Source organism: Abramis brama, assembly GCF_963993115.1.
Source record: "Abramis brama genome assembly, chromosome: 9".
NCBI lineage: Eukaryota > Metazoa > Chordata > Actinopteri > Cypriniformes > Leuciscidae > Abramis > Abramis brama.
The window spans coordinates 3,293,667-3,306,843 of NC_139971.1; the positions used below are offsets into that span (position 1 = coordinate 3,293,667).

Below are 13,177 nucleotides of genomic sequence, written 5' to 3' on the forward strand. Positions count from 1 at the left end.
GCCAACATAAATGAACAACTTTAAAGGAGATTTTCTCAATGTTTCGATTGTTTGCTCCCTCAGATTCCAGATTTTACAATAGTCGTATCTCGGCCAAATATTGTCCTATCCTAACAAATATATCAATGGAAAGCTTATTTATTCAGCTTTCAGATGATGTATAAATCTCAATTTAAAGGCCCATGTGACTGGTTTTGTGGTCCAGGGTCACAAATGTCAAAAATGTGTCAGTATTTGTATAAGAAATTAGCATTAACCAATGTGATGTTATTAACCAATTTGAACATTAACCAATATGACGTTAGCATATATTATTGTTTTTGTACATTTTTGCAACATAAAGGTTCAGATTTTACGCAGCCGAGCCTATATTCAGATTTGAATGCAAACCAATTACATACACGTTCACAATTATATGTCTGTAATCAATAAATGATACCAGTTAGTTAAAGCTCAAGTCAAGTGTCTTTGACAGACTTCTAGAGATTGAGTTATAGATTAAAAGAACTATGCTAAACCAAGTACAATAACAAATATAGATATGTTGAAACTTCCTTTATACTGTGACTAAGTAAACAAACAGCGGCGGTCAGACTAAACATTGCATGTATTGTGTCTCGACGGCTTTGTTGTTTTAAGTGTTGAGTTTACACACACACACACACACACACACACACAACACCTTGACCAGTGCGATAGGCGAAGGAGATTCCCTGCAGGGTAAACAGAGACACACCTCAAAACCTTTGGCCTAGAAAGCAAAGAACGAGACTGTTAGCTATATTGGCTGGCTCAAAAACATCAGACACATTGCAGCCGATCAAACCGAACGATGCGAGGTCCCCTGGGTCATTGTGTTGGGTCAAGACTCGGTCTACGAGATGCTGAGACCTCAGAATGAGCTTTACACAACACCTCTGGAAGAGTTGGAGAGGTTTCTCCTCACGCCTGAGGCTCAGAGACGGATCGCAGAAGCTTTCTGCAGTTGTTATGGAGCCGTTGAATGACCCCGGAGGACTTGCGGATCAAATGTCACATGGATCACGATGGAGTCTTTCAGGAAAAAGCCACCGTTCTCGGAGCATGACAGGTAACAGAAGCCATGTTCAAAGCCTTGGCTTCAACTCTTCAACTTCAACAATTACGCAAACCTTTTACACAACAATGCAAGCCACAAGAGATGAACTCTTAATATTTGAAGGTTCAAAATAACCAAATAGCCCAAGAACTTCAACATTCACACTGTGTGTATCCGAGTATCTGTGTATCCGACTGGAATCAGTTCTCAAAGATCTACACTGTGTATCGCAGGTGTTTTGGTCTGATGTGTGTGACAATCTTTGCAGTGATGTTGCATTGGAAGGCCTCCAACACTTTGCAATGTTTTCTTGCATACAATATGACGACGCAGGACTACTACGTCTAATAAAGCAGAAATGTTGGCAGGCGCAGCTTTATCAGGTGTGTGGAAATGGGCGACTTGCAGCGGCTGGTGAAGACAGGCTGAAACGGATTAGATTTGAACAGGATTTCGAACCATATGTAGCTTGAAATGGACTTTTTTGCCAGTCACACTTGCTAAATACGTTCAGATTCCAATCGGATACGCAGATATTGACAGTCTGAACGAGGTCTAACTCACCATGTCTCCAAGGGTCCTTCGGCTCGACGGCACCAGAGACGATGTCCTCGTCTGATGGAAAGGTCACTCTCTTTGACCCGTGCTTAATCCCAACTCCCTCGTCCGGTGTTGTAGCCGAGACGGGCACGTCGTCGTCCCTGCGTTCCTGCGAATGCAGTTCGATGACTGATATTTGAGAGTTAACACTAGAGGCACTTTCCTCGCGTTGAGTCTGGGCCGCTGGTTCCAGCTCCAAAACCCCATTTTCATCGAGACTTAAATCGACTCCGATGTCCATCTCCCCATCATCTGCTTCATCGCCACCGTCTCCGACAGAGCAGTTGATCACTGGTGGTTCCTCAAACTTGCTCAAACTCTGTTGCAGGTCACCGGCAGAACCATTAAAGGGGTCGGCGGATACCGCAATGGATCCATTGTTTTTACTATGCGGTGCTTTGAGCTCTGTGGAAGCATCATCCTTTAAATGGAGGTCTTTTAACCTGGCCAGGACGGCAGCGTCCCGTTCCCCTTGGTCTCCATCCAGCGTGTCCCGGGGAAGGATCTCTGGCGATATAGTATTGTCAGGCACATTGCACAAATCTATAGCATTGCACAAATCTACAGCTTGATCCTCGCAATTCATCTTCTCATTTCCAGGGAGCTGGAGCACGCCACTGCCCGTCGAACACTAAAAACTATACAAGTTCCCTCAAACACCTCCAATGCAGTTCAATTCCAGGAAGAAACCGTTCAAGATCTCCTCAGTGAGTGCATCACTAACTAAAAGTTCACATCATAGAAGCGCCTGATTTTATATATGCACTTAAATGCATTCATACATTGCTGTAGTCTTGATTTTTAAGGGTTGCATCAGGAAAAGCAGTTATTATGTGCTCTAATCAAAGTTGTAAACACCTACAACATCTTTCACAGTCGAATTGAATCAGTTTTAGCCGCATTAAAAGTCTCACATGCACTTCATGTTGACATTATCAGCAATCATTGTATTTTTAATGTCCCTGTCCACCATTACGAATAGGAATACCGATGAAGAATAAGTTAAGAACTGATAGATGCATTTAAAGCAAGTATAAACAAGCCGTGGGGTGATGAAGATTATGCTGATGAAGACCAGGCTTTCTCGATTGGCCTGCTGTCCCACACCAAGACGAATAAAGTACTAAAACGGACTCCTTAGGCCAATCATCTAAATGTTTAACGCTCCAGTCGTGTTTTTAAGCTGTCAAGACGAGGAATCCTGCACTGTCACTTTCCGTGTCGCAGTGAACACGAATAAACACAGGCGTCACAGTCCGGAGCGCGCGCTCATCCCCAAAAACCGCCACGAACCGACTCGTTTTCTCCGTTTAAACACTCTATTCGGGCCGGCTTGTATGAACGATGCTTTTCACATCGCCAAAACGGCAGAAAAAAGGAAAAATATTGGCCCCGTTGAAGCTCCAGTCCGGACCGACTGTGTATGTGTGTCTGTTGACTGTTCGGAGATACGTCATCATCACCCCGGTTGGAAACGCCAGGGAAGATTTCAGCAGGCGCACTTTCGGCGCTTCTACTTGAGCGCTGTTTTATTTATTAAGGAAATGCCAGTAAAATTACAGAGTTGCTCATGTGTTGTGTTTCTATGGCAGATTTTCATTCGCAGCAATTGCGTTTGTAATTTATCTAGATTAGCATTTATAATAAATCACTATAAAAATATCTCAACGAATCAGTTGACGTTTGATTCCTTCCAAACAGCTGTCACGTTGGATGGTTTATGACGCGTGTTACAGAGAAAAATGTATAATATCTAAATATATATATAAGTATATATAAGTATATAAGTACCAAGTATTTCATATATTATAAATGACGTCGAAAATATATTAGTCTTTAAAAAAAAAAAAAAAACACACTAGAATGATTTTCTATGGCAATATTATTGGCGTATATATATATAGTCCTTTACTGTCTGGAAAACATATTTGATATGATATTATATTATGTTTATATTAAATATATTTATTTATATATATAAAATGTATAAATTCTGATGACTCATTCTGCACTACACTGATTTTCGTCCAATCACATGCTTGCTACAGTGAGTTTGCCCCTCCCCTAACTCTGCGATCATCGCGAGTAAGAGCACGGCTGCATCAGAATGAGTGTAACTCCTCTTGTGAGAAGGCTACCTGACGTTTAGGTAAATGTTGATAACTTTTGCATGTTTACCACATGGTATTTTCTGCAAAAAATGTTGTTTCTAAGGTGAAATTATTAAGTTTATGTTGAAAATGTATACAAGTCTCACACAAAACGTGTACCTCACCTGACCTGTGAGAGATGTTATTCTGTGTTTGTGTTATTGCTCTGCTATACTGTATGATGTTTTCAGCACTTGGCCCTGCTATACAGTGATGATGGTATTACCACAGGCCTACTGAACAACTGGCAGCACACAACACATTTTCATAAACCTTGATATTTATAAGAATAGCATGGTATTGCACTACATGTCCAAACATCATGATTCTACTGTGGTGCACATCTAAGGTCTGCGAATTCTCCTCATATCATTTTAGTTTTCAGGGGGAGTTTATGAAATAGTTTTATGAATTATTGCTCTCAGGTGATGAAAATATACTTTTTTTTTTTCTTTTTTTTTGGTTTACTGTACAAAGTTTTTAAATCTTTACAATACATGGAAGGTACACCTGAGTTTGTGTAATATGTATGCACTCAGTTCATCCATCTCACCACTAGAGGTCATCGACACCTCAATTCTATATTGAATCCTGATCGAATTCTGATCTCTACAAAATAGCAATACTGATGCTAAATAAACAGAATTCCAAAGTAGAAATAAGTTAGTGCTAAATGAGCTAATAGCTAAATGTATGTTTGTATAAATGTGTAAGTACTGGTCAAAAGTTTGCAAACTAATATTTGTAATGTCTTTGAAAGAAGTCTCTTATGCTCATCAAGCCTGCATTTATTTGCTCATAACAAATACAGGAAAAAGCAATATTGTGAAATATTATATATATATATATATATATATATATATATATATATATATATATATATATATATATATATATATATATAATAATCGTTTTCTATTTTAATATAGCCTTTACTTTAAAGTGTAATTTATTCCTGTGATCAAAGCTGAATTTTCAGCATCATTACTCCAGTCTTCAGTGTCACATGATCCTTCAGAAATCACTCTAATATGATGGAGAGATGATCCACACACACACACACACACACACACACACACACACACACACACACACACACACAAGCATATATACCGCTGCATTGTTCACTCCAATAATGATCCTCACATAAGAGTGTGCAGATACTATACATTTTTCATTTTTTTAATCAATATATAATATAACAATAATATGATGATTTGCTGATCAAGAAACATTTATGATTATTATCAATGTGCTGCTTCATAAAAAAAAAAAAAAAAAACTGATAATTTTTTCGGGATTGTCATGAATAAAAATTTATTTTCTAGCAATATAAATATTTACTGTCACTTCTGATCAATTTAAAGAGCCTTCTTCAGTGAATCATAGGTATGATTATGATTCAATGAGGAAGGCTGATTGTCAAAACGTTTGATTGATCTCTATGTCCTTTGTTGCATAATAAAATAAAATAAAATAATTAATTAAGAAGACACAAGCGAGTGTGGATCTTTTGTTTTGCAATTTCCACTGATCTACGCACACAAAAATCGGTTGAGTGCAGTGAATATTAAATAAATATTAAGCATCACAACTGTTTCCAACATTGATAATAAATCTGCATATTAGAATGATTTATGAAGGATCATGTGACACTGAAGACTGGAGTATATATATATAGGCCTACTAGTTTGTTGTACAATTACTGTATAATGATAGCGAGTGTAATTATTAAAAGGCTGTTGCTTGGCTGTAGTCAGACGAGTCACTTATACCTTTCCAGGCCCTTGGTGGCTTGTTCCCAATCCCAGGGCCCAATCCGAGTCGAAATATCAACAAGCCTCAACACTCAAAACTCCATTACAATCCTGAAACTACTAACCCAACCACTCAGTTCTTCATAAAACGGCTCTAATTATGCAGGCCTGTCTAATGTGTGACCTGACCCTTCATCTGCGCTGAAGACAGAAACGATTACCAGAACACTTCTGCATCCCGGGCCTCTGCAGTGCCGTGGTTTAATGCGGCGAGAGCGAGACGAGAAACAGAGACCTCCCACAGGTGGCGGAAAGTAAATATTTTAACATCAAATTGGAGGCACTCGCTTAAGCTTGTTTTTCGAAGTGATTTTTTCTTGGTTTCCTCTGGAATTATTAATGGCTACTTGCGGCCGCTGCCAAATGCCCGGTTTGAGGAAAACCAAATGCATCCTCTGCACTTTTTCTTTAACCGACCGTGAAAAGAAACGGAGAGCAAAAGTGGGAGAAAAAAAGATGTGGCATAACGGCTCTTTGGTTCATCGCTGGCGGACTCTCGTCAGGTGTGGACGAGCCGTTTCTGACACCGCAGGAAACCTCAGATCTGTCTGAACTTCCTGTAAAGTTGCCATGGTTGCACTTTTTTAAGCCTCCCTCAGAATTTGATTTACTTTGCACACTGTGCAAACTGAAAACGGATCCAACAATGATCCTTGTCATAGGTTATTACTCACATGTGCTCTTCTCCAGAGATCCATTCAGCTGACATCAGTATCAGGATTTCTGAGATTTATCTGCCTCGGGCATAAGAAAGCCATAGGTCTTTGGACTTAAAGAGTCAAAGTTCACAAAATGTGTTCAGATATCAAAAGGCGCTGATATATGTGGGGAGTATCGGGAGCATTTGAAGTGTGTTTATCCCATCCATCTTCTTGCGAACTGAAAACAGGACTCGATCACAGGAGACGACTCGATCGTGATGTTTGCGTTGGCTTTTCCTCGGGATTCGTGGCGTGTCTCGCAGTGATTCTGCTCTTCTTTCCACCTGTTTCTGCGCACCATCTATGAGGTGTGTGAGACAGGTGCAGTTCCTCCTGTCGGGAGCCTGATCTCCCCCAGCCGGCTGTAAATCCACAAATGTGGCGAGTTGGAGGATTTCACTGTTACTCAGTCTCAGGTCGTCCCCCCCCCCGCCATGTGCTTTGCTTTATGGAGATGTCAGGCAGAAGCTGGGGGAGAAGCCTTTGGGTCCCAGGGAAAGAATTCATCTTCTAAATACACCATATTCAAGAGTTAATCGCTAATGCCTTTCACACACGTATAGGGAGTGAGAATGAGGCTTCGGTCAATGAAGTTCTGAGAAACAACGACTTTCCTTGTTACATTTACATTGTAAAGCGTCCTTGAGCACTATATAAATACAACTTATCATTATTAAAGTTACAAAAAATACAATAAGCATCATGTTTACACACAGCGCCTCTGCACTTATGATTTCTCTCAGCATGGGGACAGGAGAGCTGTCAGTCAAAACATGGGGCAACAAAGTTACTTGTTTGGAAAAGTAACTCATCTTGTTGTAAATTTAAAAGTAATCGTTACTTTACTAGTTACTTCATAAGTAATCTGATACGTAACTCGTGTTACTTCTCAACTTGAATGCAAAATATACACTTACCATTCAAAAGTTTACGGTCAGTACTGTACATTTTGAATACTTTTATTCAGCAAGGATGCATTGAACTGATCAAAAGTGACACTTTTAACAAAATATTTTCTTTTTTAAATAAATGACTGTTCTTCTAAACTTTATATTGTTCACAGAAGTTAATTCTTGAATAACTGCTATACGGCTGCCTTCATCCAGTCGTACTGCATGTACTTTATTAAAAGTGTTTGAATGCTTCAGATTTAAAGTCCCCCTGTCAATCATTTGATCCCTTGAATCTCATCTTTGATCACCAAAATTACATATTTTAAAAGTTGTTTCCTTGAAAAAAAAGTGTATTTATGCCTTAAAATAGCTTGAATGTAACTCGACACCCTTGCCTCATTTAGTGTACGTGGCTCTATGAATATGCAAATGAGCCCCGCCTCCACTCACTCACTCAGCTCAGAGATCCACTGGTTGACGATCACACGTTGATCTGATTGGTTACAAGGTAGTTTGTTACGTCAGAAACACCAGCGATTTCAAAGCGTGTTTTTGAGACTGTCTTTGGTTCACTGCAGTTTTAAGGAGAAAATACTCAGCAATGGTGTCGACTTATGAATTTACACATGATTTGTCTTAAAGCGTATTAAAAACACCACATAGACACATAAACAACATTAAAAACTTGATATTCACCACAGGGGGACTTTAATATGTTGGCATGTTTCTGTGCTGCACAATTGCAGTGGTGTTTTAGGTGGTTTCTCAATGGTTTCTCACTGAAAATGTATTCCCAAGTTGCTCGGATCCTATAGTTCAATGTAAATATGTGGGATTTTTTTTCTCCCGTATTAAATCAGGCTTCCCTAGAAAAGTAATCTTGAAAAAGTGTAAACAAGCTGCATGATTTGAAGATGCCTATCATCCAGTTTCCCAGACTAGAGACTACATTATTAGTTATTTCACAGATAAGACCTCAGTTTGGACTGTGAATTTGCGAGATTACATTGAAAACCACAGGAGTTTAAACTCTATGGTACGTTTACACAACAACGATGTACTAAAAATAGAAACTTTTTTTCCGCGTATACAGAGGACAACATTGTCAACACAATCCCTGTTCACACGGATCCGCGAAAACGACTATATTCTGCTGACGGTCCAGTAAATGGCAAGAAACACTAAGCGACTATAGACTGAACACATTATATGCGCATTATGTCCCCGTTTTCACAAATTCCCATTTTTGTCATTTACACACACAAAAAAAAAAAAAAACTTTGTGCACTTTGAAACCCATTTTCAAAAGTTTATGTTTTCAGGCCCCCAATAGCCTACGCTGTTGACGTGTAAATAAACACAACAAGCTTTTAGTTTTTAGTTAAAGACCCTTAAAGTCTTTGCTTTCATAACCGTTTGTCGGCAGGAACATCAGATTCATTGCAGCATAACCCGACTGAATGCTCATCCTTACTGGCAATTGTCATTAAATCACCCCTGAAATCACGTCCATGTTTATTTCTGTTATATGCAGTTGAGTACAGGACATATTGGACTGCACACTTGGTCACAGAAAGAGAGAGAGCAATATAAAGGTTAAGTTTCTGGTTTTCCAATCCCAAAGGACACTCTATATAAACAGGCAAACATTTTGGGCTTGTGTGTAATGAATGCATATACACGTGTATTTATACAGATGGTACATATTTAGAGAACCTCACATGAACACGCACACGGGCTAAATGCAAAGTGTCAGTCTATAAATAAATTCTGAGGCTAAATTTCTGGGATTTGTTTTAGCATAAGGAGAAATATTCATAAACGCCTTCATAAGGGGTCAATCATGGGACACTCGTTGATGTAGTTATTTTTAAGGGGGAGTTATTTCTTTTTTAAAGAAATTAATACTTTTATTCAGCAAGACAATAAAGACATTTTTAATGAAACAAAGAATATATATCAAACAGCACAAAATTGATTTCAAAATTGATAAAAAATAATTTATGTTTCTTGAGTTTCTCAAATCCACTTGCTTTTTGAGGAAAATTCAGCTAAAATATAAAATGGTTTCACACTTTTACAATATTTACTGTTTTTACTGTATTTGGGGGGGGGGGGGATTTAACCCTTAAAATGTTAGAATTTTTTTTCAAAAATAATAATTAAGATATATACACCTAATGTGTATTCATGGTGTAATGAAAGCATTTGATGACTTTTGACTCGGTTACACCACTTGCCATTTTCATAACAGAACGTGGATTAAAAATGCTAAAAACGTTTTGCAATACCATATGAAATACCATTACATTTCAAGAACTAAACCAGATTTTTAAAAGACTTCTCCTCCTCATCAACTCAAGACATCCTTATATGTCACTGACCCATATATAAACATGCAAGGCAATTTGTAAAGTAATACCCACACTGCAGTGTTTATACGTCAGTGTAAATTCAGAGTTCAGTCAACACAGACATTAATCAAATCGATCTTTTGACACACACGCACGGAAACACAAACACCAGGCCTACATGCTTCCCGTCATTTATCCCATCAGTTCTGTCGTTTATTAATGAGCTAAAGGACTCAGATGGCAGACAGGGGTTAAAACGCAATCTGCTCTCCCTCGGTTTACCTCTCTATCCCTCTTTCTCTTCCTCCTCATTTCCCTCAAGCGTTTCTTGGTCCTCAGGACAGAACGGGGGTGAAGGAAGAAGGGATAGGCCATCGCCGGCTGATAACTTCCACATGTCTGTAAGGTTTTTAAATTAAAAAAGCACCTCTTCTCCTTAAACCCCGACAAAAGCAACAGAGGAGATATAAAAGCCATGGACCTATTTGATCTGCGACCGAACACCTGCGAGTGGGGACCGTTGACAAGTCAGCGCAATTTCTCTTCCTTTTCCATGTCATCAGAGAACAGGCGTCCTGATTTCCCTCCTCTTCCTTTCATACGGCCATCTGTGCGTCCATTCATTGAACTCTACCTGTGCTGTCTGACCCTCTTTCCTCTCCAAAATGTGATTAAACGCTCTTCATCTCTTCCTACGCCCCAACTCCCGACCCAAAGGACAGTCATGTATGAAAGTACGTGAATGCAAACGCTTCACACGCAAGCTTTTGTGTGTTATTAGCTACGTTAAATGTTTAATTGGATTTATGGACTGAAAACCATTCATGTAAACACTTCAATCGACCCGACTGAGCTTGATCCGAATGTACTTGAATTGAACTATTTTCTCAATCAGATTCAAAAGTACCTTGAGCACAAGTTTACATGTTTGTATGAACATGCGTATGTTTTACATCTCATTTCTTACAAACTGATCAGTGGATGAGACTGAGGGTGCGTCCCAATCAGAATTGTTATTAATATGAGCTTCCTAGTCCAAAAATTGGACATAAATGGATTCTCAAGTTTGATTTACGACTGATACCCAAGTAAACATGCCGGAAGAGAGAACTATTGATTATTATGTTTTATTCTTTTTTTTCCCCCCACAAAATCTACATTGCTTTCTCTTGCTTTTACAGTCACCATTGAATATTGATTAAATCTTTAATTCATTTTGGCTTTAATAAGATTTCCACAAGAATGAACCCAGTGTCCTTCAAGATTCTTATTCTTTCCGACAAAAATAAAGAAATAATAATAATAATGATAAAGATATGTTTTTAAAAATCGTTCTAAAAGAATAGCATAGTCCACACCACAACTGTAAGGATAACGAGACAGAGAAAGGATGTCATTGGAATAATTTTCACAACAGTTTTTTTTTTATTTTTCTGGCTGATGAAAAGATTGACAGCCAATCAAAATCCATCCTGCTTTAAGCTCGAGCATTTAAAGGTGCAGTGTGTAATTTGTAGCGGCATCTAGTGGTGAGGTTGCGAATTGCACCCAACAGAAGTTACGGTGGCCGACAGGAAGTGATGTCGTCGTCTGAGACAGCAGAGAGTAGCCAGTGAAGCAATGAGGTTTCTTTACAAAGATAAATTAAGAAATTAGGTTTACTTGATTATTCAGTAAAATGATATATTATTGCTAATGTTATTGTTACTTGTTCATCATTGTGTCAGTGTTTTATTCGCTGACTTTAGCTAGCTTCTTTACACAAAGAACAACATAGTGACGAAACGAGTTTGTCCGCTCAGGGCCACCGTAGAAACATGTCGATGTAAGCGGACCCGCGGTGTGTGTAGAGAGAAATGCCTTATTCTAAGGTAATAAAAACAGAACGCTTCATTAAGTAAGGTCTTTATACACCACTGAAAACATAGTTATGTATATGATATTGCATTTCTGTCAACAGATCCTCCTAAATATTACACAATGCACCTTTAAAGCGGCAGACAACTAAACTGCAGTGCGTGCTGATAAAACAGAACGATATTGTGCATTGGTGTGGACCCTAATATAATTATCCTGCGTTATCGTTATTCTCGATGTGACTTCTGAAGGTTTCACCTCTGACTGCTTTTCACCCCTCGTGTCCTCTCCCTACTTCTTTTAAATATTAATTTCCGCCCTGGATGTGTTTGGGAGAGCTTCCTGCACCAGTCTCACTGGTTTCCCTGGGAAAGATCTGTAGGAAGCGGAGTGGATGGAGTTGCTGTGTGTGTCCTGGCGCCTGAATGCATCCAGAGAGTCGTTTAAAAGCCGACGGAGGGGCGGGTGTCTGCATCACTCCGTTAGTTTGCCCTTCTCCGTCAGATCGCTCTCATTACCGGCAAGACTCAAGTAGTTGTGCTTGTTCAGGACCTCGTCCATGGGATCTGTTGTTTGCTTTGACATCTGGGGGAGAATGTGGGGTCCTGGAGGGAGGCTCAGTTTTGCTGTTTAAACCTCTTTCTCTCACTGGTAATATGTCAGATATGTCATCTAATAACACCTGTAATAAGTCTGAATTACTACTTGCATATGCTGCACTAGTAAAGGACCTGAAGGCCTGTTGATGAAACATAAAGAGCTTATGATTCTATAGTCTGCCTTTTTCTTTATATAAATACTGTATGCCTGAGACTAAAACATGACCACAAAATCAAAATAAATGTATTATTCATTATTTTTGCACTTCCATAGATCATCATAAAACCATTAAGATTTTTTTTTTTTTCATTGCTGCAAAATTTGTTTTGCTCTTTACTCTCATGATAATTTAAAAGGCATAAGAGAGATCTCTTCTTCAGTTATGGTGCTTCACATTATTTTACTACATTGTAAATACAGTAATATACAGTACAGTATTTGTATATGCATCAGCATAAAAATACAGTAGCCTACAACAATTAGAAATGCTTTTTTTTGCATTTAAGAAAAATTGTTAAAATGTGCTTAATTGTCATTAAAATAATAGCATTGTACTCAATAAAAAAGACTTAGTTTTCTATAGGATAATGCAGAACAGAAAATGCCAGTTTCTTTCATTTGATTACTGCTTGCATATTATGCTGCACTATTTTGTTCGAATTGTTTTTTATATGTAAGCATCAAAAGTGAATCGTCAAAATTGCAATGAATAGGCTACCACTAAAAATATAATATAGGCCTACAGGTCAAAAACGTATCAAACGTTAAGCAGCAACAGCACAAACTAAATATTTTGCTACTGAAAAAAAAAGAAAAAAAAGACTCGAATCGGTTGATCAATTTTAGAATCTGTGTGTAAGGAAGGACTGAACGAACTGATTCACTAGAGTCACCAACACTACATAAGAGAAAAATTACAATTCAGGACGAACCGATTCTCTAGTGATTCACAGATGATCGAGCATTAGGAGGAGAGCGCGCGCTTGATTATTCCCTCAGCGCACGAGCCGACGGTAAGTGCACATTTGTCCTTGTATCATAAGTAGCGAAAGTGTTCTGGTTACGTCAGAAATGGACTTCAGTTTACTGATCCAGTCAGTGTTCACAAAATCGAGTTGTATAATCCT

The 13,177-nt window shown here is 38.6% G+C and overlaps 1 protein-coding gene across 2 annotated transcripts in view; it reads right to left on the reverse strand.

Moving 5' to 3' along the window:
* ppp1r37 (protein phosphatase 1, regulatory subunit 37) overlaps positions 1-3,160 on the reverse strand; it is a 60,139-nt gene extending 56,979 nt beyond the window's left edge. The window contains exon 1 of one of the 2 annotated variants that reach the window (XM_084123627.1): positions 1,643-3,160. In XM_084123627.1, coding sequence (XP_083979753.1) covers positions 1,643-2,264 — 622 coding nt within the window. In that variant the 5' untranslated portion in view covers positions 2,265-3,160. The remainder of the gene's footprint in view (positions 1-1,642) is intronic. The other variant, XM_084123628.1, reaches the window with a different exon arrangement.
* Between the last annotated feature and the right edge of the window lie 10,017 nt (positions 3,161-13,177).